A 24,065-nucleotide genomic window follows, 5' to 3' on the forward strand; every position below is an offset into this window, starting at 1 on the left:
TCAGCAAATGAACCTATGAATTACCAAATAGCTAGGAAACAAATAACTAGAATCCAATGGACAACATACTGTGTGAGCAAGCATCTGGCTAAAATAGTTGAAACTGTAATCAAAACCAATACTTACCTGTTGTGCTGAAGCACTTCCTCGGGGGTTTAATCCAAAGCTCTTCTTGAGCAACCTGAAACAGGAGCATAAATTGTATGGTTTAGTCCTGAAATAAATGTAGATAACAATACTCAGCCACTTTTCCTACTTCAAGCCCATTTGTTTCTATATAATTTTAAAGGCCTAATGTTCTCTAAATTTATAAGAACATAAGAACAGCCCTGTTGGATCAGGCCCAAGGCCCATCTAGTCCAGCATCCTGTTTCGCACAGTAGCCCACCAGATGCCACTGGAAGCCACAGACAGGAGTTGAGGGCGTGCCCTCTCTCCTGCCATTACTCCCCTGCAACTGGTACTCAGAGGCATCCTGCCTTTGAGGCTGGAGGTGGCCCACAGCCCTCCAACTAGTAGCCATTGATAGACCTCTCTTCCATGAAGTCATCCAAACCCCTCTTAAAGCCATCCAGGTTGTTGGCTGTCACCACATCCTGTGGCAGAGAGTTCCACAAATGGATCACGCGTTGTGTGAAAAAGTACTTCAGTTTGTTAGTCCTAGACCTCCTGGCAATCAATTTTATGGAGTGACCCCTGGTTCTAGTGTTGTGTGAGAGGGAAAAGAATTTCTCTCTCTCCACTTTCTCCACCCCATGCATGATTTTATAGACCTCTATCATGTCACCCCGCAGTCATCTTTTTTCTAAACTAAAAAGCCCCAGGTGTTGTAGTCTTGCCTCATAAGAAAGGTGCTCTAGGCCCCTGATCATCTTGGTTGCCCTCTTCTGTACCTTCTCCAGTTCAAAGTATGTATTTGTTATATTTGTACACTGTCCCAAATTCACATCTCTGGGCAATTCACAACAAATCAAGATTTATTCATGCAAACTTTTTTGTCCAGGCTTAAAGATGGAAGATGCATCTACACAGTCCTTTTATTGTGGAGATCTGAAACAATCTTATCAGCACATTTAGACCCCCCCCCCCACAAGCAGAGCCTAAGCACTTCAGGGGAACTTCCAGGAATGCACATATTAACGGTTGTGTTTTAAAATTTGCACAACGTACCAGCGGGGATTCGAACCGGCCACCTCTGGCTTGCTATTCAAGTCATTTCCCCAGGGCACCATTAGGTGGCTAGTTCCACTTATATAGGGTGTGGATTTTACAGTGGTTTGTATCTGACCCCTGGCTATACAAGTATCATGTTACACACAACCATAATAACCATACTTTTTAAGCTTAAGTGAAGTTAAGTCTAACTCCTTTTCAAAAGGACCTTTTGTATCAAAAAGCTGATTATATGCCTCATTTCAGAAATTATGCAGATCCATGGCTTGACAGGATTCCAATTTCATAATAGTCCCATGGTGTGAACAAACTGAGAGTTTATAAAGGAGTTTGGGGAAAGTGTGTGTGTGGGGGGGCGGGTATAGCCTGCCATTAATACTGATGAGGGAGGGAAGCGCCGATTTATAGGTTGCAGGGGCGCGCAAGAAACCCCGCCCATGGCCATGCCCACCCTAACAGCCAAAGAAGCCAAGAAGTACCGGTGCTCCATCGCTGCACATGCTCCCTCCACTATACCCCACCACCGGAGTCCTGGAACAGAATCATAACTAGTGCCTCCCTTCCACTCCTGGGCTGGGCGCCCCCGTCCCCGGACGTTTGGTTCTGTCGCGATGTGCTCTCCTGCTGTGATGGGTCTCTCGCTTTCCCCTCTCTGCCAACGCAACGTCAACGCATCTAAGAACCAGCCCGTGCTTGAGAAGAACGGCAGCTCCACTCACCTGGGAAGGCAGCGCCAAGTTAGTGCCGAAGGCCGCGGGAAAGTTTGGCCCGCAGAGAGGAGGAAGGTTTCCATCCCGCCGTAGCAGGCAACTTGGGGGCCCGTCTAGCTTCTGCCGCCGCCACCAAGAGCAGCCGGGGCGACGATGACGATCCACCCCCTCCGGAAAGAGGCTCGCTGCCGCCAACAGCAGAACTCCCAGCAGCGCCCCCGCTGCAAGGCAGACGGGTGGCTCAAGGCGCGCTCCCATCCCCGAGACATGAGGGACGGGACTGGAGCGCCGGGCGGGCGGGACTTGGCAACCGGGAAAGCAGCGCTGCCTTTCGACCACTCCGAACGGACCCCGTCCAGGCTCTGAGCAAAAGATCCGGGGAGGAGTCGGCCCAAATCCACCGAGACGGGTGGTCCAAAGCTTCAAGAAAGGCGCCCGATTGGCTTAGCTCGACTTTCCAGCCGAGATCCGGCTCCAGTTGCAGACGAAGCCCAGCCCACCATGGACGGAGAGAGATGAGGGAGGAGATTGGGGGGGATCGGAGTGGGACGCCTCTGCTGCTGAAGCTTCTGAGTCTGGACGAGCAGCTTTGCCTCCTTTAGGCGCGACAAGGCGAGGGGATCCCTCCCGGGAGACTCCAACGTCCTCCCGCGTATCAGCTGGCGCTGGAGCTTTCCGAGGAAACTTTTCCTAATGGCGCCCCCAAAGTTAGTTCGTGCTTTATCAGGCCAGCCTAGCGCTGTAGTCCTCCTGGACAGGGTTAGCAGGGATTAAGCGCCGTCCTAGCAAGACTGGTTGCTGAGTAAACATGCCCAGGGTTGTACCCTGAGTTCCTTTCTCCTCCACCCGGGTCTGCTGCCATGTCTGCTGCTGCCGGGTCGTCATCACCGACGGGCCCCTGTTTCCAAGAAGTCGGGCTGCAGCTCCTGGCGCATCTTTACCAACTATCGCCCGGCTTGCTGGCTCTGGCGGTGGTGCTGGGGATCGGACTGGGGATCGGGGCGGCAGCCGTGCTGTGGCTTTGCGGAATCGGACGTCGTCTGATCCAGCCAAAGGTACCTGGTGGTGTCGTCGTGATTCGAGGAGTCCTCTCTTTCCCATATACACGTCGCTCCTCAAAGTTTGTTTTAATATGCCATAGGGTAGATGCATGCATTATGCAAGTAATTAAGCTCCAAAGGCTGCTGTTTTCCTAAATAATTATGAGTCTGGAGAGGGAGCAGAGAAGCAGTGAAGAGTGGGGCTTCAGCCGAGGCGGCAGTTAGTTCCTCCTATTTCCTTATTTATAATTCCCAGATCTTAATTGAGTTCAAGGGTTCAGTGTAGGTGAAACCTGAACATAAATATGAACAGCTTTGTACCCAAAAATAAGTTCTAGCCCATAGATTTATGACACCCAGAGACTATGCTTTGATTTAGAAGCAATCTGTTCTGTGGGAACTGCAACCCACTACAAACACAGATTATGTGTAGAAATGAATGTGTGGGGGAAATTGGGGTCCTACTCTCTGACCCTGCCCCAACCTCCACCTGTTCACGATGTCATCTGCACAGGGCCCAGCTTCCTGTGCAGGGTATATACACAGGGTATATACTATACATGTATACCCAAATGCATATGATTGGTATCCTGCAAAGCTGAGGGTGTGGATTGTCCAAATGGCACTTTGAGTACATAGAGATTCATAGTTCTACACAGAATGACATTTGCATAGGGTTTTTGTATTCCTCAGTTACACTGAATAAATGTAGTGTTTGTTCAGAGTTGGCCAAAAAGAAATAGTTCTCTGTGTTGTCATCTGAGGAAGACTTTTCTACTTTCTGTAATGTCTGCAAGACATTTGCATGTCTAAAAACATGTCCCTAGGAGCAGGGTGTAGCTAGGGGAGAGGGGAACATAGGAACATAAGAAGCTGCCATATACTGAGTCAGACCATTGGTCTATCTGGCTCAGTATTGCCTTCACAGACCGGCAGCGGCTTCTCCAAGGTTGCAGGCAGGAATCTCTCTCAGCCCTATCTTGGAGAAGCCAGGGAGGGAACTTGGAACCTAGATGCTCTTCCGAGAGCAGCTTCATCCCCTGAGGGGAATATCTTGCAGTGCTCACACATCAAGTCTCCCATTCATATGCAACCAGGGCAGACCCTGCTTAGCTATGGGGACAAGTCATGCTTGTTACCACAAGACCAGCTCTCCTCCCATAATCCTGGGGGCCTGTGTTTGTCCCTCTCCCAGGTGGCCCCTTGGAGTGGAGAAGATAATGAAGAAAATAGGGAGGGGTGGGGCTCTCAGGAGCTGGGGGGCGGGGCTCGGGTTCTTTGAACCCATCCACTCAATTATAGCTACACACCCCTGCCTAGGAGCTGCTCTTGGAGTTGAGAGATGATTGTCCAGCTTCCTTTATTTTGACACCTTCAGAATGTGCTGTGGTAATCATGCAAGCAATAGTTATAACACCTGCCTGGAGCCTCATTCTCTGGAGTCAGGAGGGAAGGGGCACTTGCCAAACTTGGGAAGGACAGCTGCCTTGGTGAAATGCATTTGTGGATTCATTTTAATAAAATATGTTTGGTTTGGGGATTTCAGAAGGACGATTCCCAAAGGCTGGTGGAAGGTGATCACTCTGATACACAGGAACATCTTCATGAAGATCATCCCTTACCAGAAAAGAAGGAAACAGAAACTTGGACAGCTGCAGAAGTGGTATTGGAACTTAGGCAATTTTCTAGATGTTTGTTATGTCTAATACTTCCACCTGCTGAAGCCAAACTGAATAAGAACAGTGATGTGGGTTTTCGGGGGAGGGACGAATTGGAACATTTCCCCCCGATTTACATCACACTTGCTTGCATTTCCCCCCGATTTACATCACACTTGCTTGCTTAAGATTCTCTTTTCTCACGAAATGTTACTGTGGAAATTTTGCCTATGCTCCAGTGATATGATTGGCATGTTATTTGACCTATATATTTAATAAGAAACACATTTTTTAAAAATTCAAATAGTTACATAATTGAAATGTAATATGCAATTAGAGTGGGGGGATCAATAAAAGGTACTTAATGCAGTTTTAATATGATATATTATTCCAAAGGAATTCAACCTTCACTTGGGAATTATTTGTACAGTAAATATGTCAGCATGCAGAGACGTAGCAAGGTTGGAATGGGCCCAGAGACAAGATTTTAGAATCCCCCCCCCCCAAGTATGTATATATATATATAACTTATGTGCCACAACAGAACATCATCCTAAATTATTTTTTTAAAAGTTTTGTAAATTGTAGACGATGCAGGTCATTTAATGGTACTAGAGAAAGACATGCTGTTCTGGTAGCTCCAGGTCTTGACACCCACATCAATTCTGGAGGATGAATACAACTGAAGGAAGCCTGGGCGGGTTCGCAGCTGGGGGAGTCAGTCATGTGACTTGCCTCTGACAGCTGTCTCCCCTTGCCCTATTATAGTTACGCCCCTGTCAGCATGGCAACTCAACAGTCTAGATTACAAAAATTATGTATGAAGGAACACAACCAAGACACTGGGAAAATATGAATATATACTGCATTTTTCACATGCCAAAAGAAAATCCAAACATTCAAGTGAAACTATCATTTATGCAAAATAATTTCATACGGAGCAAGCATTGTGTGTATAAAATATACATATACAATTTATCGCAGCTTTGTGTTTCTTTAGTTTATCTATATATTTTCACCTTTAGTTTATCTGTATCTTTTAAGTAGTACCACTGAGTAACTTAATCTGGATTCCAGCCAGTGTAAACTAACACATTCTAGATTCTCACATATTGTACTTGCTTACAGTTTAGTAGACTCTGTGCAACCACACTTATTCTAGGTCTTTCAGCTCCGGTCCTCTGTCTCTAATAATCTGTGCTTCTTATCCAAATTTGATAATTTTTAAAAGTGTTTTTCTTTACAGGATAGCCAGCCTCCTTGGGATACTTCCATTGCAGAATTCGCCCTGAAAGCAAAGGTCATCTATCCAATCAATCAAAAATTCAGGGTAAGACATTTTTTCAATGAAAGAGGGATAGACTTTTTAACATAAAAGTAGCCTCTGGAGAACAGAGTTGACAAATTACATTGTTGGTATTCAATTAAAGTGGATGTGAGATGTGTTTGCATATATTTAGTTGACGTAGATCTTATCCTAGGCAGCTGGAGCTTGCTTCAGTTCAAAAACAATCCTTATGTTAACCAGATGACCACTCTTAGCCCTGCTGCGTGCAAGCTGCACGCCTACACAACTCGAGCAAGTGGGACCAGCACAGAACAACAGAGGCCAGGACTTGTTATCCAGGGTCCCACAGTATATTGCATGCCAAGCACAGTGCACTGGGGGATTCCCCCAGTGGACGCATGCTCTAGGCACCCATCTCTGTGTCAATGCGAGCTGCAAGCAAGCTCGCCTGTCAAGTGTATCAAGCTTGCGCTGACACACCATCCCGGCAGCTGAACACACAATCCCGGCTGACACATAACTCCAGCCGCCAGATCCACATGAATCCCGGCAGCTTGCGCTGACACACAATCCCGACACATGATCCCAGCAGCCAGACACACGATCCCAGGCTTCGGCGCTGGGTTTGGGGCCACGGGGCTGCCAGGATCTGCCTGGGCTTGGCTGCTCATAAGAACAGCCTTGATGTCCGCATGTGGTAATGCTAGTGACCAAAATGGTGCTGGATAAGGTAGCACCACTCTTACAAAACAATAACAAAGCACTGGAGCATTCTCTCACCCCTGTTAGAATCCCCGACCACGCTTGTGCATTATTTTGAACATAGGGGAGTTGTAACTGCCTAAGATAATATTGACACCAACTGACTATATATAAAGTGGTAGCTGAACGGAACTATAATGTCACAACTATGTCAGCCAATTGGGGGCATAGGGGTAACTTTTTCTTAGACTAGTAGCCATTGATAGACCTCCCCTCCATGAATTTAGCCAAACCCCTCTTAAACAATGCACCACAGCTCATTTTCTCACTGCAGAACTTCAGGGTTCTCTGAAACAGTTTGGAAACCATTGATTTAGACCACACCCTCAGGCAGAACTATTAGGACTCAGCCAAAATGGCCCCTTGCACCTGGTTCCCAGGCTGCAAAGTGTGTATGTGTATATTTTGGCAACTTGCATGTTGCATACAGAGGCAGAGTGGCAAGAAGCTTACTGGTGCTGTCAATTGCCATCCCTGCTTGATTGTTTCTTGCGCTCACTCTGATTTATCTTCACGATAGCACCACATGGCCATTGAGAACTGCAGTGAGATCATCAGAATCGCACGAAGAGGTGGCAGCATATCAAAAAAGAAGCAAGTGGGTGTGGCACCTTTGAGCCAAAAAAAATTCTAGAGAGCTTCTGACTCAGCCCTAAGGACAGCCAGCCAATCAACTGCTACCCACAGAGCACCCTGAATAGTCCAGGCAATGTGAAGTGGTCAGCACTGTGGAGGCATTATCAGTTAAAAAAATAAAACTTTTCATCTTTGAATGACTGAGCACATTTCTCAGGAGGATAGGAAAAAATGAGATGTCATGTTTTCATGTTTTTGGCAGCAGCAGGCGGTGGGAGGCGGATTTAAAATATAGAGTTGCTATTTTTGTGAGCTAAACATTGGTAAAACTTATACATTTGCATTGATCAAAGCCCCTGGCAGATGGCTCATCCAATCCCTCACTGCACGAGAATCCCAAACAGGCTGTTCTGCCTAATCAGATCCTGGACGTGTCTTCTTCAAGCAGCCTTGGGTCCCTTAGTCAGAGAGAGAAAGAGGATTGTGCTTCATCCACTACAATACATTCTGCAGCAAGTGATGACCGATACCAGGATCAGACTTTCCTCAAAGTGGCATCTTTCCCTGAAGTACTGACCTGTGATATGTAAGTGACCCAGGTTTGGGGTTTTGGTTATATGCAGGGGGCAACGCATTTTGTCTGACCTCTGGTGGCCAACCAAAAATATTTGGTTGCCAGACCCCTCCCCCTAATGAGTGTCGTCCAATGTTCCCTCTAAGGTGTGTGAATGTGTGTACACACACAAGTTTTTTGACGTCCACTCAGTTTTCAATCCTGTTCAGATTAAATAAGAAATGACCCATTCGGAAAGCATGTGCGCACACACTGCCTTGATACTGCTGCCCAGAACAAAACTCATCCTGTGCACAGTTGGAAAAAAATTAGAGGGAACACTGGTGACGTCTTGTACCTGTCCTGATGCTGGGCCTCAGCATCAGTGCAAAGTTAGGGATGACCTCTGCTCCTCTCCCCAGCTTCAAACTGGGGAGGAGAGTGAGGGATCCTACTTGGAGTCGGAAAGGGGTGTGTGGACTTGTCTTTGAGAGCCTCAAACACAGCTGCTAAAGCAAGCCCCTCCCCTCCCCCTCTAGGTCTATGTTGGAGACCGAGACAAGGCACTGGTTACCTTGGCTCTTTATTTCCCAGGTAGTCCAATCGCCTTGCAAGCCCTGCAGCCAAAGAATGTCCCTCCCCTTTCCCCGTTAGTTCTGAACTGGAGTGAGGAGATGAAGGGATTGTCGACTTGGCCTTCTGAGCACCCAGCAAGCACAGAGCCACAGGAAGCCCCTCCTCTTCCCCCTTCCAGCTCAGGAGACTAAGATTAGCTTTGGGTGCTGCATTTGTGTGACACTCCAAACACCTTATGAACACACTGGCCAAAGAGCCTCCAGCCTCCCTCCTTGCCCCCTCCCCAGTTCCAGGGATGGAAGTGTGCTGCACATGGAGATTATTCTCACTCCCATCTGCAGCTTGGAAGTTGGGAAGAAGGCTGGGCAGCAACCCATCATGCTCACCAGAGGGCAGCAACACTCTTGCTGGTCACATTGCTTGAAGTTTTGTGTTGATGGATCATAAAATTAAGCATGTATTTTTCTTGCCCATAATCTAAATTTTAGCAAGGCAAATACTAAGGGATGGCTCAGATTTACAATTGAAACCGGGATTTAGGGATTGGGTGTGGACTGCAGGTTCACACATAAAGCATAAGGTAAAGTTGTGCTGTCAAGTTGGTGTCAGCTCCTGGCGACCACAGGGCCATGTGATTTTCTTTGGTAGAATACAGGAGGAGTTTACCATTGCCATCTCCTGCACAGTATGAGATGATGCTTTTCAGCATCTTCCTATATCACTGCTGCGGGGATTCGAACTGGCAACTTCTTGCTCCCTAGGCATGTTACTTCCCCGCTGCGCCATTAGGTGCCTGGTAGGTTCATGCATACCTTCCCTTTATCCTGCAGAGTCCATACCCACAGACCCCTCTATTCAGTTCTGGTTAAAATAAAAATGACAGGTCTTCTCAATGCACTGTGAAACTCTGTTGGGTTCTCAACAGTATATTTTGGAGCATATCTATTTGCATTTAATGTGGGTTGTTGACCCTCGCACACACCTAATACCTCAAACAAGTATATTATTATTATTACATTTATATCCCGCTCTTCCTCCAAGGAGCCCAGAGCGGTGTATGATATACTTGAGTTTCTCTTTCACAATGACCCTGTGAAGTAGGTTAGGCTGAGAGAGAAGTGACTGGTCCAGAGTCACCCAGCTAGTTTCATGGCTGAATGGGGATTTGAACTCGGATCTCCCCGGTCCTAGTCCAGCACTCTAACCACTACATCACGCTGGCTAGTAGAGAGGGATGGGGCAGAGCATACTTCATCCTGTGGCTCAATCCCTATCCCAAAATCCCAGTTTCAGTCTAAACTGAGCTTCAAAGATGGGCACAGGATTCAAAGTAATTGTCTTCCTTGCAACTGAGTTGTGAGAGATCCAAGTCAGTTCTTTGCTGCAATATTACTCTGTTTATCTTTTATATAATTACCATAATATTAGCATTAATATTAATACTTTAGTGAATACCATAGTTTATCACATGACCTGATCTTGGTAGATGGCAGATAATAGTTCAAGCATAGTTGGAAGATAATGAGCCCACCCCCATTCCTTCTAGATGATATTTTAATCTGTGCTGATGTTTAAGTATTGTTTTATATGTTGTATACCGCCTAGAGATGTACTTATCAGGCAGCAGAGAAATATGAGAGATAGATAGATAGATAGATAGATAGATAGATAGATAGATAGATAGACAGATAGATTTTCAAAGTTTTAAAGACCACACAAGATTAAGTCCATAAATATAAATCCTGTTGAATAGGTTTGTTTGAACTGTGTCTTTAAAAATTCTATGTATAGTGTTGTTAGATCTGTTAATAAAATGCTTTTATTGGGTTTTTAGATTTGATGTAAAGATGTGTTTGTACAGCCTCTTTTTGAAAAATCTCCATCTTCTGGATGCAGAACAAAGGAAAGAAAAATATGTGGTAGGTGCTGTGACTGGTGCAGGATATTTTTGTGCCTGAGGCAGAAAAAGCAAATGGCACCTTGTCACTGTGCTCTTTCATTTAAATGTGGTTTGTGCTCCAGAAATTCACAGTATCTTGGGCCCTGTAAGTCAGATCTGTCTCTCTGTCATTTTGCCATCCTTAAAAGTGAAAAATCCACTGCTTGAGTCAACCATATTGCCTTGCCTCATGGTAGTGTTGCCTCTGATTTGAGCAAATAGGAGAACTATTTAGAAGCCTTCAGTGGTGATGAAGTGGGTCAAGTATTTGAATATGGATTACTCAGGTTCATATCTCTGCCCAACTCCGAAGCTCTATAAAAGCAAATTTGGGCAGATGGCTTCTCCTTTTTCTGTCCCACCTCCCAAGATTGTTGTGAATGTGAAACATTGCTCTGAGTTCTTTGGAAGGGATTATAGATTGTCCAAATATAGCAAATAATACTTCTTTGCCTCTCAAGCTACAGAAAGGCACAGGACTAAAGTGATCTGTTTGGGACACATACCAGATAGGGGGATGTTTCATTAGAAATTCAGTGAAAAACAAGAAAGAAAAGAGCTACTCTTTTCCTCAGACTGGATAAATGGCTGCCAAGCAAGAAAAAAGTTGTGCAGTCTGCAGACGAAATTAGAGCTACCTTGCCGTGAAGCATTATGCCATGAAACAAGTTGTTTTGTTTCATCCAAAAGCTATTTAAGACCATTTAATTACATTGATTTGGGGTTGTTCATTAGCTTTTGAGCTCAGTCCAACCAACCCTACCCATATGCTATAGAAATTAGCATCCGGTCTCTGTGTGCAGATGACCTGCTAGTAGGATAAGAATGGGATTGAAAATAGGCTGCTCCTGCCCTGGAGCAGAGCAGAAAAGCTGGGTTGTTCCCCTTAGTTTGGAATCTGTTAACTCCAGTGTTGGCTCATTCTCGTGAATAATTTAAAATACAGCTTTGAAAAAAGTAAATAGGATAGTTCTACCTTGTCATACTGCTCAGCTTTTATCTGTGCTGTCTTTTAAAACAGGCAGTTCTTCATATTTTCAGAACGTATGTAGCAAATTTGCATCTTAAAAAGAAAATTCCAGAAAATTTGTATGAAAATATCCTTCATAAACAAGAAATGGTAAGTATTGATAATTGAGCAAAGTAAACTTTCTCCATTAATCTCATTACAATGATTTAATTTTGATGCACTCTTTGAGAAGATTATATGATTGAACACTGAGATTTCCTCCACCCCAAATTCTTGTTTTCTTGTTATCCCCGATAAATGGCTTTGTGACAAATGGTCTACCTGTCTTAAGACAATTTAAATCTATACAGTCTTTCTCGAGGCTACAAGGAGAAAAGATCTGATCTGTGAAGGGTACAGAATGTTTTAGATTGCTTCTATTTGCTCTACATAAGTAAATATTTCCACTTATTATGTTGCAAAATCTTCTGCTTTCTATACTTTGCAATAACATCAAAGTGGGTGGCACAATACTAGAAGAGAATTTGGGGCTAAACCGAACTCTAGACATTTGCAAGAGAGAATAGGTACTTGGGAATAAAGCATGTTGACCTCTGTGCTATACTGGCCACTTTCTTGTGGCAATCAGACAATGAGATAACCATTTAGAATGAGTGACATTTGGAACTTGTTACTCTGAGATTAGACTTGCGCAGGGCATACTGGAGCTTCCGGGGGCCGCATGGCCCCCAATCCTCCCAGCACCTGCTGGCTCCATCACGGAGCCGGCAGTCGTGTGGGCGGCCAATCCGGCCACCCAAGGCTACCGCCCTGCTCGTGTGCGGGGAGAGCGAGCTAAGCCCACTCTCCCCGCTCACCCTCCCCAGGCGGGTCTCTTGGATCATGAGACCCTCCTCCTTATCAGTCTCCTCCACTGAAACTCTTCAATCGTGCCTCAGGATATTTTTTAACCTATAAAACCCTCCCAAAAGAAGGCATCAATCTCTTGCACCCCTCCTACTCTGAACACACTTGGGCATGCTGCTCACATGCACCCCATAGTTAGCCACATGCTTGAGCCAACTGGAGAGAAGAACCCCACCTAGATTGCCGATAGCTATGAAAAACAGCTCTGTTTTTTCTCTTTCGTTCACCTCGAACCTTTCTTTCATCCCTTCCCAGTGCTATGACATGGAGGGGAAGTACTTTAGGAGCCACCTTAGCCACTTCCAGAGAATCTGCCAAACTCTTTTATGGAAAGACTGTCATTAGCGAGGCACTAATCGCCTGCTTAATCACTCTATTTGCCCCTAATACCCCCAATAAAGCAATCCCTTTGTTTTCAAGGCACTTGTCCACTTTCTTGGTCCTTTCCAACGCATCCATACTGCGACCCTACTTTCCCTAGTGTTTTAAGGTTAATATAGCTGTTTGCTGGTCTGCATCCATAAGAACATAAGCCCAAGGCCCATCTAGTCCAGCATCCTGTTTCACACAGTGGCCCACCAGATGCCGCTGGAAGCCACAGGCAGGAGTTGAGGGCATGTCCTCTCTCCTGCTGTTACTCTCCTGCAACTGGTAATCAGAGGCATTCTGCCTTTGAGACTGGAGGTGACCTGTAGCCCTCCCAACTATTTGAAACTAATTTTCCCACTTACAGCCAAGCATAGTCACTAAGGGTGGTTACTGCCACACATTCACGCAGACCCACTAACACGCCCTGGAGCTGTCACTCACTCCCTCAAGCTTGGTGACGGTGCTGTTTGTGTGAAGGGGGAAGCACCACAACCCTGAGCATCCAGCTCAAGGAGATGAGTGACAGTTCTGGGACGGGACTTCCTCCCTGCTTTGGGAACTGTAACTGTGAGTGCAGCGGCTCTCACAAGTGTCTGAATGAACCTTCTGGTATGCCTGGAACTGACAGAGTGGAATGAAATACGAAAAGAGGGAAAGATGAAATGCCTTTGGTTTAAAGCGTTCCTTCTGAAAAGAGAGAGGCAAAGTCAACCATGCAGATAAGGCATCAGGACTTGTCATTCCTCAAAGGTCTTAGCCAAGACTGGGCTAAGGCAACGAAGTCCAGGCTTGGCTGCCTGTGAGAACCCCTGGGAGGCACAAGACTCCCTCAGCAGCAAACCCTCCTAGGAAGCCTGACTCTTAAACGAGGTTGAGGGAGCAAGCACTCCCTTAACCCTGTTCGATGGATCGTCTGTCAGCGCCAGTTGCTTTCAGCTGGTGCTGCAATACTGACAGGCGCCTGCCTGTAGCTGGGGGGGATCCCCACAATGCCCCGTGTGCTTATGCAGTGCATTGTGGGATTTCCGGTGACCGGGACGATGAGTCCCAGCCTCAGAGTGATCAGCCCTGCAATCAGCATGGAGCAGAGCTGATCTTGTGGGAGTGTGGAGTGTGCTGCCACCGGAACAACAGTGACTGGGGAGAAGGCAAGTCTTGAAAATAGCCTTCCCCCTTCCCTCCCGCCCACCTGCTCGGCAGGTCATGTGAATGTCCCTGTCTCGTCTGTATACAAATGTAATTGCTGCAATAGGCAGCTGGCTGTTTGTACTGAAATTTTTAACAGGCCCATTGTGGTCCTGAGGGCAAGAGGGAGGGAAGGGAGAAAGGAAAGCCTCATTAGTTCAGGCTGACTGCAGCTTTTCTTATGTCTACACTTTAAGGCATTGCTGCTACCAACTATTTGCATAATAAAGCCCACATGCTAATCTCTGGTTGCAAACTGTTTAGCAAAATGTTAAAGAGAGATCATCAAACTTAGTACCTGCTCCTGTCTGGCATCCAAAGTATCCTTGATTCAAAATGACAATCTGAACACCTGGTGGTTAGCTTTTCAACCTGGATGCGACCTACCCTGGTGGTATCAAAATGGTGGCTGTTACAGACATCAGGAGTTTGCATACTAGTCTGTTTGGTCTTTTCTAAGCCATACTTACTAGAATGACTTCATTGTATGACTTCTAAGTAGTGTCATGGTTGGCTAAACTGATAGATGTTGAAGCTTCAATAGGAAGCTATGGCAGAATGCACCAATAAAGGTCCAAGATTCATTGTGGTTTTGGATCAGCCCCAGGACCTTATGAGATCACAGAATTCTTTGCCATAGCCGAACCTCCTTCATCAACTAGATATGTGGACCTTCTGCATGTTGTTTTATCTCTGTGAGTTGCTGTTTTTTCATGAATGACTCTCCACATCTGAGATATTACATGTAGTGCATCTTGCCAGATGAGTCCTCACAATCTTGTAGGGCGACAAGAGGCAGAAGCAGCCTGGGGATAAGAGTACATATAGATCATCTCTAAGTGAGTAGGATGTAGAGTGGTACTCTCAAGACTGTGAGCTGCCCAGAGACATGCATGTTGGGCAGGATAGAAATATGTCAAGTAAAAAAAATACAATGATTTTATGGAACTAGATTGTATTCTTGTTGGGGAGAAAGAGCTACTGAACCTGTTTTGGAATACTTCATCCCAGATACTGTCTTGCCTTGTTTTCGGCAGAAGAAGTGCATTTTGGGGTGCAAAGAAAAATGTTCACTCTGGCTCTAGCAAATTAAATATGTCCAGAAAGTTTTTATTCTTATTTAATGAGTCTTTGTTTTGTTTGCTTCACAGGCATTTGAGGAACTGCAAAACCAGCTCCGATCCAGACTTCTGAACACTGAGATGTCAGGAACTCATGAGTCAGAGTATCAGACCTTGGATGACTTGGAAAGGAAAGAAAGAGACTATTCTGATCACATCCTAGATAATGTATGTCCTCATTTCATTTTTAGCATTCCTCATTTATTTTCATTGTATCTTCTTTTGATGAGTCTTCAGAAGGATCGTACACTAATGTTCTCTTAATCATAGGTATCAGTAGCTTTTTCTCTGATCTCTGTTGGGATTGTTTTTGATACAAGTTATTCTTCCTCTGTTAGAATGTTTTTGCTTTGTTTTTTGAGAGCTGTTGGCTTGAAGGTTTGAAAGTTCTTTCAGACAATATAATATTTTAGCATTGTCTAGAACTATTTCTCCTTTTTAGCCTACTTTCCAATAGGCTTATGAGATCACCCGGCATTCCCTGTGTGTGTCCATGTGTGTCTGTGCCCCCTCCCCTCACACTGCCTGGACCAATATGAACTAAATTGGGTACAGTTGTAGGGACACATAAACACACCTCAACAGCGTAGTTTGTGATGATGTCATCCACCCAATTCAAGATGGCAGACATGTAAACCTTTGAGGTGCAAGTGGACTAACTGGTGACCCCCCTAACCAATTTGAACCAAATTTGCTACAGCTGTAGCAACGCATAGGGATGCCACATTGGTGTAGTTTCTGATGCTGCCATCTTCCCCAATCCAAGATGGCAGATGCATTAACATTTGAGGCGCAAGCGGGCTAACTTGTCCACAGTTTAACACAAGCCTGCTCAACCTATCCCCCCCAGTTGTTTTTGGACTACAACTCCCATAATCCCCAACCACAGTGACTTATAGCCAGGGATTATGGGAGTTGTAGGCCAACATCTGCAGGAGGGCCAAAGTTGAGCAGCCCTGGTCTAACTGATTTGAACCAAATTAGGTACAGTTGTAGTGAGTTACACATAGGGACTCCCCAATGGCATAGTTTATGATGATGTCATCCACCCTAATTCAAGATGCGTAACATGTAAACATTTGAGGTACAAGTGGACTAACTTGTGAACCACCAAACTGATTTGAACCAAATTTGCTGCAGCTGTAGGGACACATAGGAACATCTCAGTGGCATCGTCTGTGATGACGTCATTCACCCCAATTCAAGATGGCAGGCATGCAAATGTTTGAGGCGCAAGTGGTCTATCTTGTGGACCATCTAACCAATTTGAACCAAATTTAGTCCAGTTGTTGGGGTAGTGAAAGGAACATAGGCAAATTAGTTCTTACTAGAACAACTTGTATCTTAATCATTTTGATAATCTTGAGTTGTCTACTCAATATCTTAGTGCATGTATGAGATTAATATGTTGCTTTTACTCAGATACCAGAGAACAGATATGGGTATTGTTGTTTTTTAAAAGATTGTTGCCTGTGGGCGCCAGGAGTCGAAGTTGACTTGATGGCACACTTTACCTTTACCTTATGCCTAGAAGTCACTCATGTCACCGTAAAATGATGAAAGTGTGTTTTCCCTGCACATGAAGTGTCAATGAATACCAGGTGTCCTACAGCTTTGGGGGATCCCTCTGGGCCTGTTGTGCTTAGCCAGGTTGCAGTCCGGTTTATTTCTGCTTTGGACGGAACTGCGCTGAACACCTACAGGTGTTACAAACTATAAGGATTGGCCGTACTCCAGTGATTTCCAACCTATCTTCTGTGGAACCATGCAGTTCCTCGGAAGTTTATTGGGTTTCTTGAGGGTGGTTAGAGGCATGCTGAATTTGTCCACTTCTCATCTGAAAAAAAAAACCCTTATTCTTGGTAGCACCCTTGCATTCCTTGTTTCTGGAGCACAACATCCCTGAATGTCTGTATGACCTACAGCCTTATTTTTAACCTCACCCTTTAGCTTTTTCTTTTTGTGTTTCAGTTCCTGATCATAAATGCAAACACTTTTATTTTAATCCATTATTCCTAGATGGAAGCTTTCTGGAAACACACCAACCAAGCCTTGCTTTTTTTCCTGGACCAATCAAAGTGCTCAAGGGCAAAAGCAAATAAAATCATGCTGAGCCTGACTGAGAAAATGATTTGGGTGGAGGAGTTACTGAAGAAATTTCAGGATTTGCAGACCATGGTAAAGTATGCAAGCCTTATGCTGAAACTGATATGCAGATGAGGGCGTGCATCATTTGTGTCAGTCAAAGCCTTGCTGTTGTGTTGACATCTTAGCCCAGCCCAGGATATGCCTCAGCCTGTCTTCCCAAAGCCCATCATCCTCTGGGGTTGCAGCAGACCTCAAGGGCTATTGTAAGAGAAGGCTCTGCCTTAGCTAGAGACACAGATCACCCGGTCACTATGACCTGTTCAGGTGAGGTTACTGCACAAGGCTCCCCAGGGCTTTAGAGCAGAAGTACACATTGCAGAAGATGCATTGTGGCTGCCACTAAAAACAGAAACCGTATACCATCTCTTGCTCTCTCCCCAGATATTCTGTAGTTAAAAAATAACAATACTTGGCAAATGGAAAGACAGTCAATGCCCGTCTAAAGAGGATTGGATTCTTAAAGTACTAGAATTGGCAGAAATGGTGAAATTAACATCACTACTAAGAAATAAATTTGAAGAATTTAAAAAAGAATGGGACCCTCTTCTTGTCTATTTAAAAATACATCACAAAATGGATTTTTGTCAGGCCTTTGAGGGCTAATAACAAATGTCTTAAAAACACCCTAAAGTTGTTTTTTATATGAATTACTGGGGAGAGAATGTTTAATCTATAGGCAAGATCCGGTTATTGTCAACAACACTTGTTCCAATGATGAGATGGAAGTCTTTATTGTGTGTGTTTATATCATTTGTGTTTGTCCTTTTGTGTTGTGAAAATTGAATAAAAAGTATAAGACCAAAAAAACCCAAAAAACAATACTTGTATGTGATGTCCCTTTATGTTTGGAAGCGGTATGGAAATCTGTTCTTGTCATCGTCACAACAACCCTAAAAGATAGGTCATTTATTGTTATCTCTGTATTGCAAGTGTGGGGTCTGAGGCTGAGTATGACTTGCCTTTGGCCATCTTGTTAGCCCATGCTTGAGGCAAACTTCAAACCAGGGACTTTCTGAATTATGTCATTCTGCTCTAAGTTTTCTGTAATTGGGGCAAGGGCGGAGCCACCATTGAGCAAATGGATTCAAAGAACCCAGGCCGCCAATAATCGGGGGCTGCACCTGGCACCCCAGCCACACCCTCTGCGCCATACGTCAGATGCAGGGGGCATGATTTCATTCACAAATGAGGCTGCATTCCCCATTTAACAGCAAATACAGGTCAGCGCTGCGTTTGCAGTGTGGCCAGGAGCTGCTCTTCCTGCCTTTAAAGGCAAGGAGAACATTCCTGGCCGCGCTGTGAATGTGGCGCTGGGGTGGGGGCGACCCAGTCGCTGCTCCCCCTGCGTCAGATGGTCAGATGCTCCCTTTAAAGTCAGAGAGAAAAGCTCCCGGCCATGCTGCAAACACAGAGCTGGCCGGTATTTGCTGTTAAACGGGGAACACGGCCCCATTTGTGGATGAAGCCACGCCCCCTACATCTGATGTATGACGCAGGGGGTGTGGCTGTGGCACCAGGCGCAGCCCCTGATTGGTGGTGGCCCAGGTTCTGATGTCAGATTATGTCAGATGCAGGGGGCATGGCGGGGGGGGCACCAGCGGGAGGAACATGGACCGCCGGCTGACTTCCTCTGCCAGTGAATGGGGGTGGTGGGTGGTGTGTGCAATGGCATTACATCACATACCATCTCCAGCCTCAAAGGCAAGACGCCTCTAAATACCAGTGCAAGGGAGCAACAGCAGGAGGGAGGGCATGCCCTCAGCAATTGCCTGTAGGCTTCCCAGAGGCATCTGGTGGGCCACTGTGTGAAACAGGATGCTGGACTAGATAGGCTTTAAGCCTGATCCAGCAGGGCTGTTCTTATGTTCTTGTATTTCATGGTTTCTGGGGAGGAAGAAGGGAAGGAGATGACACAGGGCTCCATTTTTGGCAGCAGTAATCTGTAATTCCACCCATAGAATCCTCTACCACCGATGTCATCTGATCCAGGACTGTGTTCTATGCTTTTAAGTGATTAATATATTTGTAAAAACAAACTGGTCCCATGACTTGGTTACTGACGTTGCCCCACATTGCACCCTTGAGGACCTGTATGGTGTGGGAATTAAATGAACCTTTGATAGGAGTCGGCTATTATTTAACTAAGAATTTACACTAGTGGGGGGGGATTTTTTTTTTGCAATTGTAGTTAAATGGGGCTTCAGCACAATCTGATACATTGCAAAGCTTCTCAAACATATGGTTGCAGTAGATATCCGCTTTTTAATGTAAAATAAAATTTATTTCAGGCCATCCAAGAAAGAATGTTTAACTGGGAGCAACTGGTGAAAATTATCAATATGTTGAGAAAACAGATACAGGAAGAAAGTAAATGCAGACTCAAAGCTGTATCAAATATACTGGATCAGTTAACTAAAAAGGACAACCTCACTGTGAAACAAAGGGAGAAGCTTTTAACAGGCATCCATAAAGTATTTTGGGAACATGTGGAACATTATGAAGATGGTGAGTTTACAGAGGATTTCTGGACTCAAGGTGCTTCCACGCTTGCTTTTATCTCTGCAACTGATATTCTTGGCTCACTCATTTATTACCAAAAATCCAATGTTCCTCCCAAACCAGTACATATGTGAGTTTTTCCCCATTGTCTTCCCATTTTTTAATTTCTTCCTCAAACTCTTGTTTATTGTGATTTCTTTAGCATCCAATAAAATTGCTGCACAGTGGTTGACATCCAGACTAATGTTGCACTAACTGAATAACATTTTTCGTGTGAATGAGGGCAGGCATTTTTGCCTCTTTCCTGCTTCCTTCTGCAGCCCTTTGTGCTGTCCAAAAATATGTCCCTGAGAGTCCCACAGCCCTTAAGGACTTATTTCCAGGAGGCACAGAGAGTTGTAGAGAGAAGGGGGAAATGGCCTCTCCTTTATTGAGTGTGGAAAATATTACTTGATGTCCATAATGCTAGTCTGGATGTCAGCCATACCTTTCTGTTATGCATTTACTGGAACAATGGCTTTGTCCAATTTTTTGAAATTTGAAAAGAAATGCATACCAATGCTTGTGTGCTTGGTGGCCCCCATCAACCCTAATTGCAGCTCCCTGACTTGCTTATTGGACATCAAAGCTGATTGCCCTGCAGAGTCCCCCTGACACCCTGCAGAGACAACCATTCTCACTGTACAGTGCTGTGCCCAGGGCCAGGGGGCTCCTTTAGGAGGAACAGAGCCCTCTTGAGCCCCTAATCCATCTTGCAAGGTGTGCTCAGAGTGCTGGGAAGTTCAGCCCTTCCCAGCCCTTCCCGCATAGAGCATTTAAGAGAGGATTTCCTCCAGTTTCCCCTCTAACAGGTTTTCCCAGCTGTTGTTGACTACAACTCCCAGAATCCCCAAGCAAAAGCCATTGCAGCTGAGAATTTTGGGAGTTTTAGTCAACAACATCTGGGAATCAGTGTTAGAGGGAATACTGGTTCCCTCTCTCTTAAAGGGCCCTCCCAGCACTGAGAAAAGCACAGGACTGTGCAAAGGTCGGCACAGTGGGAAATGGCTCTCACATTGAAGGGTTTTGTGTAGAGGTGTTTTGTTTTTTTTGCCACAGTGGCCCCCTCTTGAAAAATAGTAAAGATCACTGATCTAAAACAACCTCTCCTCCTTGGAGCAGCAGCTGGTGGTAGCAGAGAGAAAGGTGGAAACTGGTGCTCAAGGAGAAGAGGAGGGCTGTCCAGTCCTCCTGACCTAGCAGTGGAACTCTGCTGGCCTAGTAGCCACAGCCTCAGCAGCATACCTATACTGCAGGAGGCTCTTCCCTGCTACCTACCTGCTTATCCTTCCTCTATTTCTTGCTTTCTCCACCTGCAGTCTAGGCAGAAAAACTGGCTCAGTTGCCCTAAAATCAGTCCTGGAATAGGACGGAATAGGCAGAAGCCAGGACGGGAGAGGTTTATGGCATGGAAGGGAAAGACTGCACTGCTGCTAGGTTGGGTGACTGGTATTGTTGTTATTTATATATCACACTTCAAGAACAACAACAGAGGTTCTCAAAGTTTACATTTCAATATACATGGTTTTGAGAACTTTTTGTTGTTGTTGAAGAGCATTATATAAATAATAAACAAAGCTTAAATAATAAAAATTATCTTAATTTTCATAGTATTAAGTATAGTATTCTTCAAACATATATCCAACTCACTTCTTAGACCAAGGAATTTTAAATAGGTGATCATTTGTAAGTTGAAGTTGAATGGATTTTCTGAAGGTTGCATGGCTGGATCTCTCTCACTCTCTCTCTCTCTCTCTCTCTCTCTCTCTCTCTCTCTCTCTCTCTCTCTCAACTCCTTGAGGGTATAACAATAAATTGTACACATTTTGTATTCCAGAATGCATTCAGCTAGGTAAAGATCTAATCCAAAAATACCTTATGAGTCACACAAAGAAAATAGAATGCCTTAAAGAACTTCAGGAAGATGAGCAAAGAGACCTCCTCAGCAAAAGCAAGCAACTGGAAAGCCTTGATGAATTTTTGAAGGTTAGGAAAATGTCTAATTCTTCTTAAGCGTTTTTTAGAATTACTGCACAAAAAATTGTTGGAAAAGATAGAATTTGTATCCACTGAATAAGAAGTAGTAGTAGTAGTGAGCCCCCTGTTCTGATGCTTTCCCACAAAGCAATGGATTTAATTCAAGTTTGAGTCCTGGAATAGTTACTTAGTTACGAATCCTAGGTTAGGAGGAGACTCTGGCATCAAAATTGTCTAGCAGGAGTTTTGTATGATGATGGTTTCGGCTATTCCAAAAAGGAGATTTTACAGTATTCTTTGTTAATATTCCTCTTTATTTTAGGCATATCATGAAATGACAAAATGCCAGAGAAAAGCACGATGTAACCTGGAAGAAGAGAGTGATTGTGAAATTTGTGAGGCTCTGGCAGATGTCTATAAGGTGATGTTTTTCTCCAGTCCATTCAGCCACAAAGGCTCTCTTGGGATAGGGTTCATGCTATGAGCATTTACTCAGCAGCAAATCCCAGTGTATTCATTGGGATGTATCTCGAGTGAGTGAGTTTAGGATTGTACCCTTAGTTATACATAACACTGTGTCTCTGCTAAGTTAAGGGAAATGATCTAGAGGGAGCGATAATTAAATATAAACTAGGAAGCATGCAGTGGTGGCTGGTGGAGGATGGGACAAGGCAGAGAGGTGTACCATAAAAGCACCTGCTCCATTTTGCTGTGCTGACCCCTCAGATGACCATCATGCAAGCACATAGGCCATCGGAGAGGTGGGGCTCACAGCTCATTGTGTGCACAGGATGCCAGGCAGAGGAAACGTTTGCTGGCAGTTAAAATTATACTCCATCTTCTGCTCCACTCCTCCTGCCCCAGCCTCCACCAACCACCATGGGAAGCATGCCACTTGGTCAAACCAACGCTCAGAGAATTGCCTTTCTCGGCTGGTGTAGGAGGTCACCCAAGCTTGGGATTACATCCCCCCCACATGCTCCAAAAGGCAGGAAGTAGTCATACTTGAAGATCCTTAACCCAGTGCATGTGGGCGGATCTCCTCAGTTCTACTTCCTGCCTTTGCTCCAGAAGGCTCGCATTACAGCTCGCTGGCTTTGGCCTAGTTAACTAGGCCTCTTCTTTTCTTCTGCTTATATTCCTATTGTTTTTGACTATTTTCAATCTATTCTTCACCTGGTATTCTACTACTATTAGTTCTCTCTAGTTACTAAAGAAAAAAGAAAATAATAATAATAATAATTTTAAATTTTTTTAAAAAAAAAATCATATCTGTTCTTCTACTGTCCTTTCTGTTATTCGTTACCTCTCCTCACCTCTTGCCGACCTTTTGGCCGATGTCCGCTAAAAAGACCTTCGGACTCCTGGCTATTAGGGAGAGATCCGCCCATCAGCGCCTGTTCCCGCCAAAAACTTGGGACTGCGCAAATCCTGTAAGGAAAATGGCAGATGTATCAGATGACCTTGCTGGCGCCTGTAGGCCACAGCGGTCCTCTCTGTTGCCAGATACCGGTGAGGAGACTGGGCGCAATTCATGCCACCAGCAATCCACCGAAGCAGGACGCAGGTGGCGGCACCAGAATCGGAGGCTTTCCTACAAGGAGGCCCCGTTGGTGGCCAGATACCGGTGAGGAGACTGGGCGCAATCCATGCCACCAGCAATCCACCGAAGCAGGACGCAGGTGGCGGCACCAGAATCGGAGGCTTCCTGACAAGGAGGCCCCGTTGGTGGCCAGATACCGGTGAGGAGACTGGGCGCAATTCATGCCACCAGCAATCCACCATAGCAGGACACAAGTGGCGGCACCAGAATCGGAGGCTTCCCTACAAGGAGGCCCCGTTGGTGAGAGAGCTTTCGCCTGGCAACGCAAGCAAGGTAAGCCTGTGATGTTTGGCCTCGCCCCCCCCCCAACTCCTTTCCCTAGCAGTGCAGGAGGAGGACTGCCTCAGCGAGTATTGGGGCCACGCTGAAAGGAACGTCAGGAGTGGCCGCCCCAGAGCCTGTCGGAATCAGACGGGGAAGACGTGCAGGATGATGAGGCAGGGGGTGCTGAGCCCATGGATGGGGCGTCGGAGCACCCAGAAGGCCATGAACAGCTCCCCCCAGTAAGATCGGGACTTGCTCGGGGGGGAGGAGGTGAGTACAGATGCCCCCTATGTGGCCCCTCCCTCAGGGCCTACTCCTACAGGGAATGTGGGAGTTCCCCCTGATGCTGCCACTGCAAAGGGCTGGATTCAGGAGGCCGTTCAGGTCTCACTGGCAGCGGCGCTTAAAGCGCGGAAGCCTGCAAGGCATTGCAAGGCGGGCTGTGATCCATGTGTCGCCCTCAGACTCTCAGGAGGAGACGGTGCCTGCTAAGCAGCCCAGGGTGGCTATACGCCAGGACTCTGTGCCCTTGCGTAGGGAGAGGTCTTCAGATGAGTCTGGAGAGGACTCCCCAGATCTATTGTGACCCAGGGTCAGTGGGTCAGAGACATTGCTGGGCAACCCAGACAAGGGGCCCTCCTCCTCGGAAGAGGGGGAGGTGATTGAGGACTCTGCTGCAAACTTACACAGTCAGAGGCTCTCTCTTATG

The 24,065-nt window shown here is 45.7% G+C and overlaps 2 protein-coding genes across 8 annotated transcripts in view; one reads left to right on the top strand and one right to left on the bottom strand.

Moving 5' to 3' along the window:
• EVC2 (EvC ciliary complex subunit 2) overlaps positions 1-2,350 on the bottom strand; it is a 60,257-nt gene extending 57,907 nt beyond the window's left edge. Inside the window, exons 1-2 of one of the 2 annotated variants that reach the window (XR_008309085.1) lie at positions 1,893-2,350; positions 127-181 (exon numbers count right to left, since the gene is read on the bottom strand). Coding sequence is in view for 1 of the 2 variants with exons in the window: in XM_053258003.1 (XP_053113978.1) it covers positions 127-181; positions 1,893-2,141 (304 nt within the window). In the remaining variant the exon portion in view is untranslated. The remainder of the gene's footprint in view (positions 1-126; positions 182-1,892) is intronic. The other variant, XM_053258003.1, reaches the window with a different exon arrangement.
• The window catches only part of EVC (EvC ciliary complex subunit 1), a 50,463-nt gene continuing 28,602 nt past the window's right edge, over positions 2,205-24,065 (top strand). For 2 of the 6 annotated variants that reach the window (XM_053258009.1, XM_053258007.1), the window contains exons 1-11: positions 2,207-2,938; positions 4,470-4,586; positions 5,828-5,911; positions 7,561-7,793; positions 10,171-10,255; positions 11,297-11,395; positions 14,857-14,994; positions 16,846-17,004; positions 19,263-19,479; positions 21,350-21,498; positions 21,812-21,910. In XM_053258009.1, coding sequence (XP_053113984.1) covers positions 2,744-2,938; positions 4,470-4,586; positions 5,828-5,911; positions 7,561-7,793; positions 10,171-10,255; positions 11,297-11,395; positions 14,857-14,994; positions 16,846-17,004; positions 19,263-19,479; positions 21,350-21,498; positions 21,812-21,910 — 1,575 coding nt within the window. In that variant the 5' untranslated portion in view covers positions 2,207-2,743. Of the gene's footprint in view, positions 2,939-4,469; positions 4,587-5,827; positions 5,912-7,560; positions 7,794-10,170; positions 10,256-11,296; positions 11,396-14,856; positions 14,995-16,845; positions 17,005-19,262; positions 19,480-21,349; positions 21,499-21,811; positions 21,911-24,065 lie in introns of all 6 variants that reach the window. The other 4 variants (XM_053258006.1, XM_053258008.1, XM_053258004.1 and 1 more) reach the window with 4 other exon arrangements.

Source organism: Hemicordylus capensis, chromosome 5 (assembly GCF_027244095.1).
Source record: "Hemicordylus capensis ecotype Gifberg chromosome 5, rHemCap1.1.pri, whole genome shotgun sequence".
Classification (NCBI taxonomy): domain Eukaryota; kingdom Metazoa; phylum Chordata; class Lepidosauria; order Squamata; family Cordylidae; genus Hemicordylus; species Hemicordylus capensis.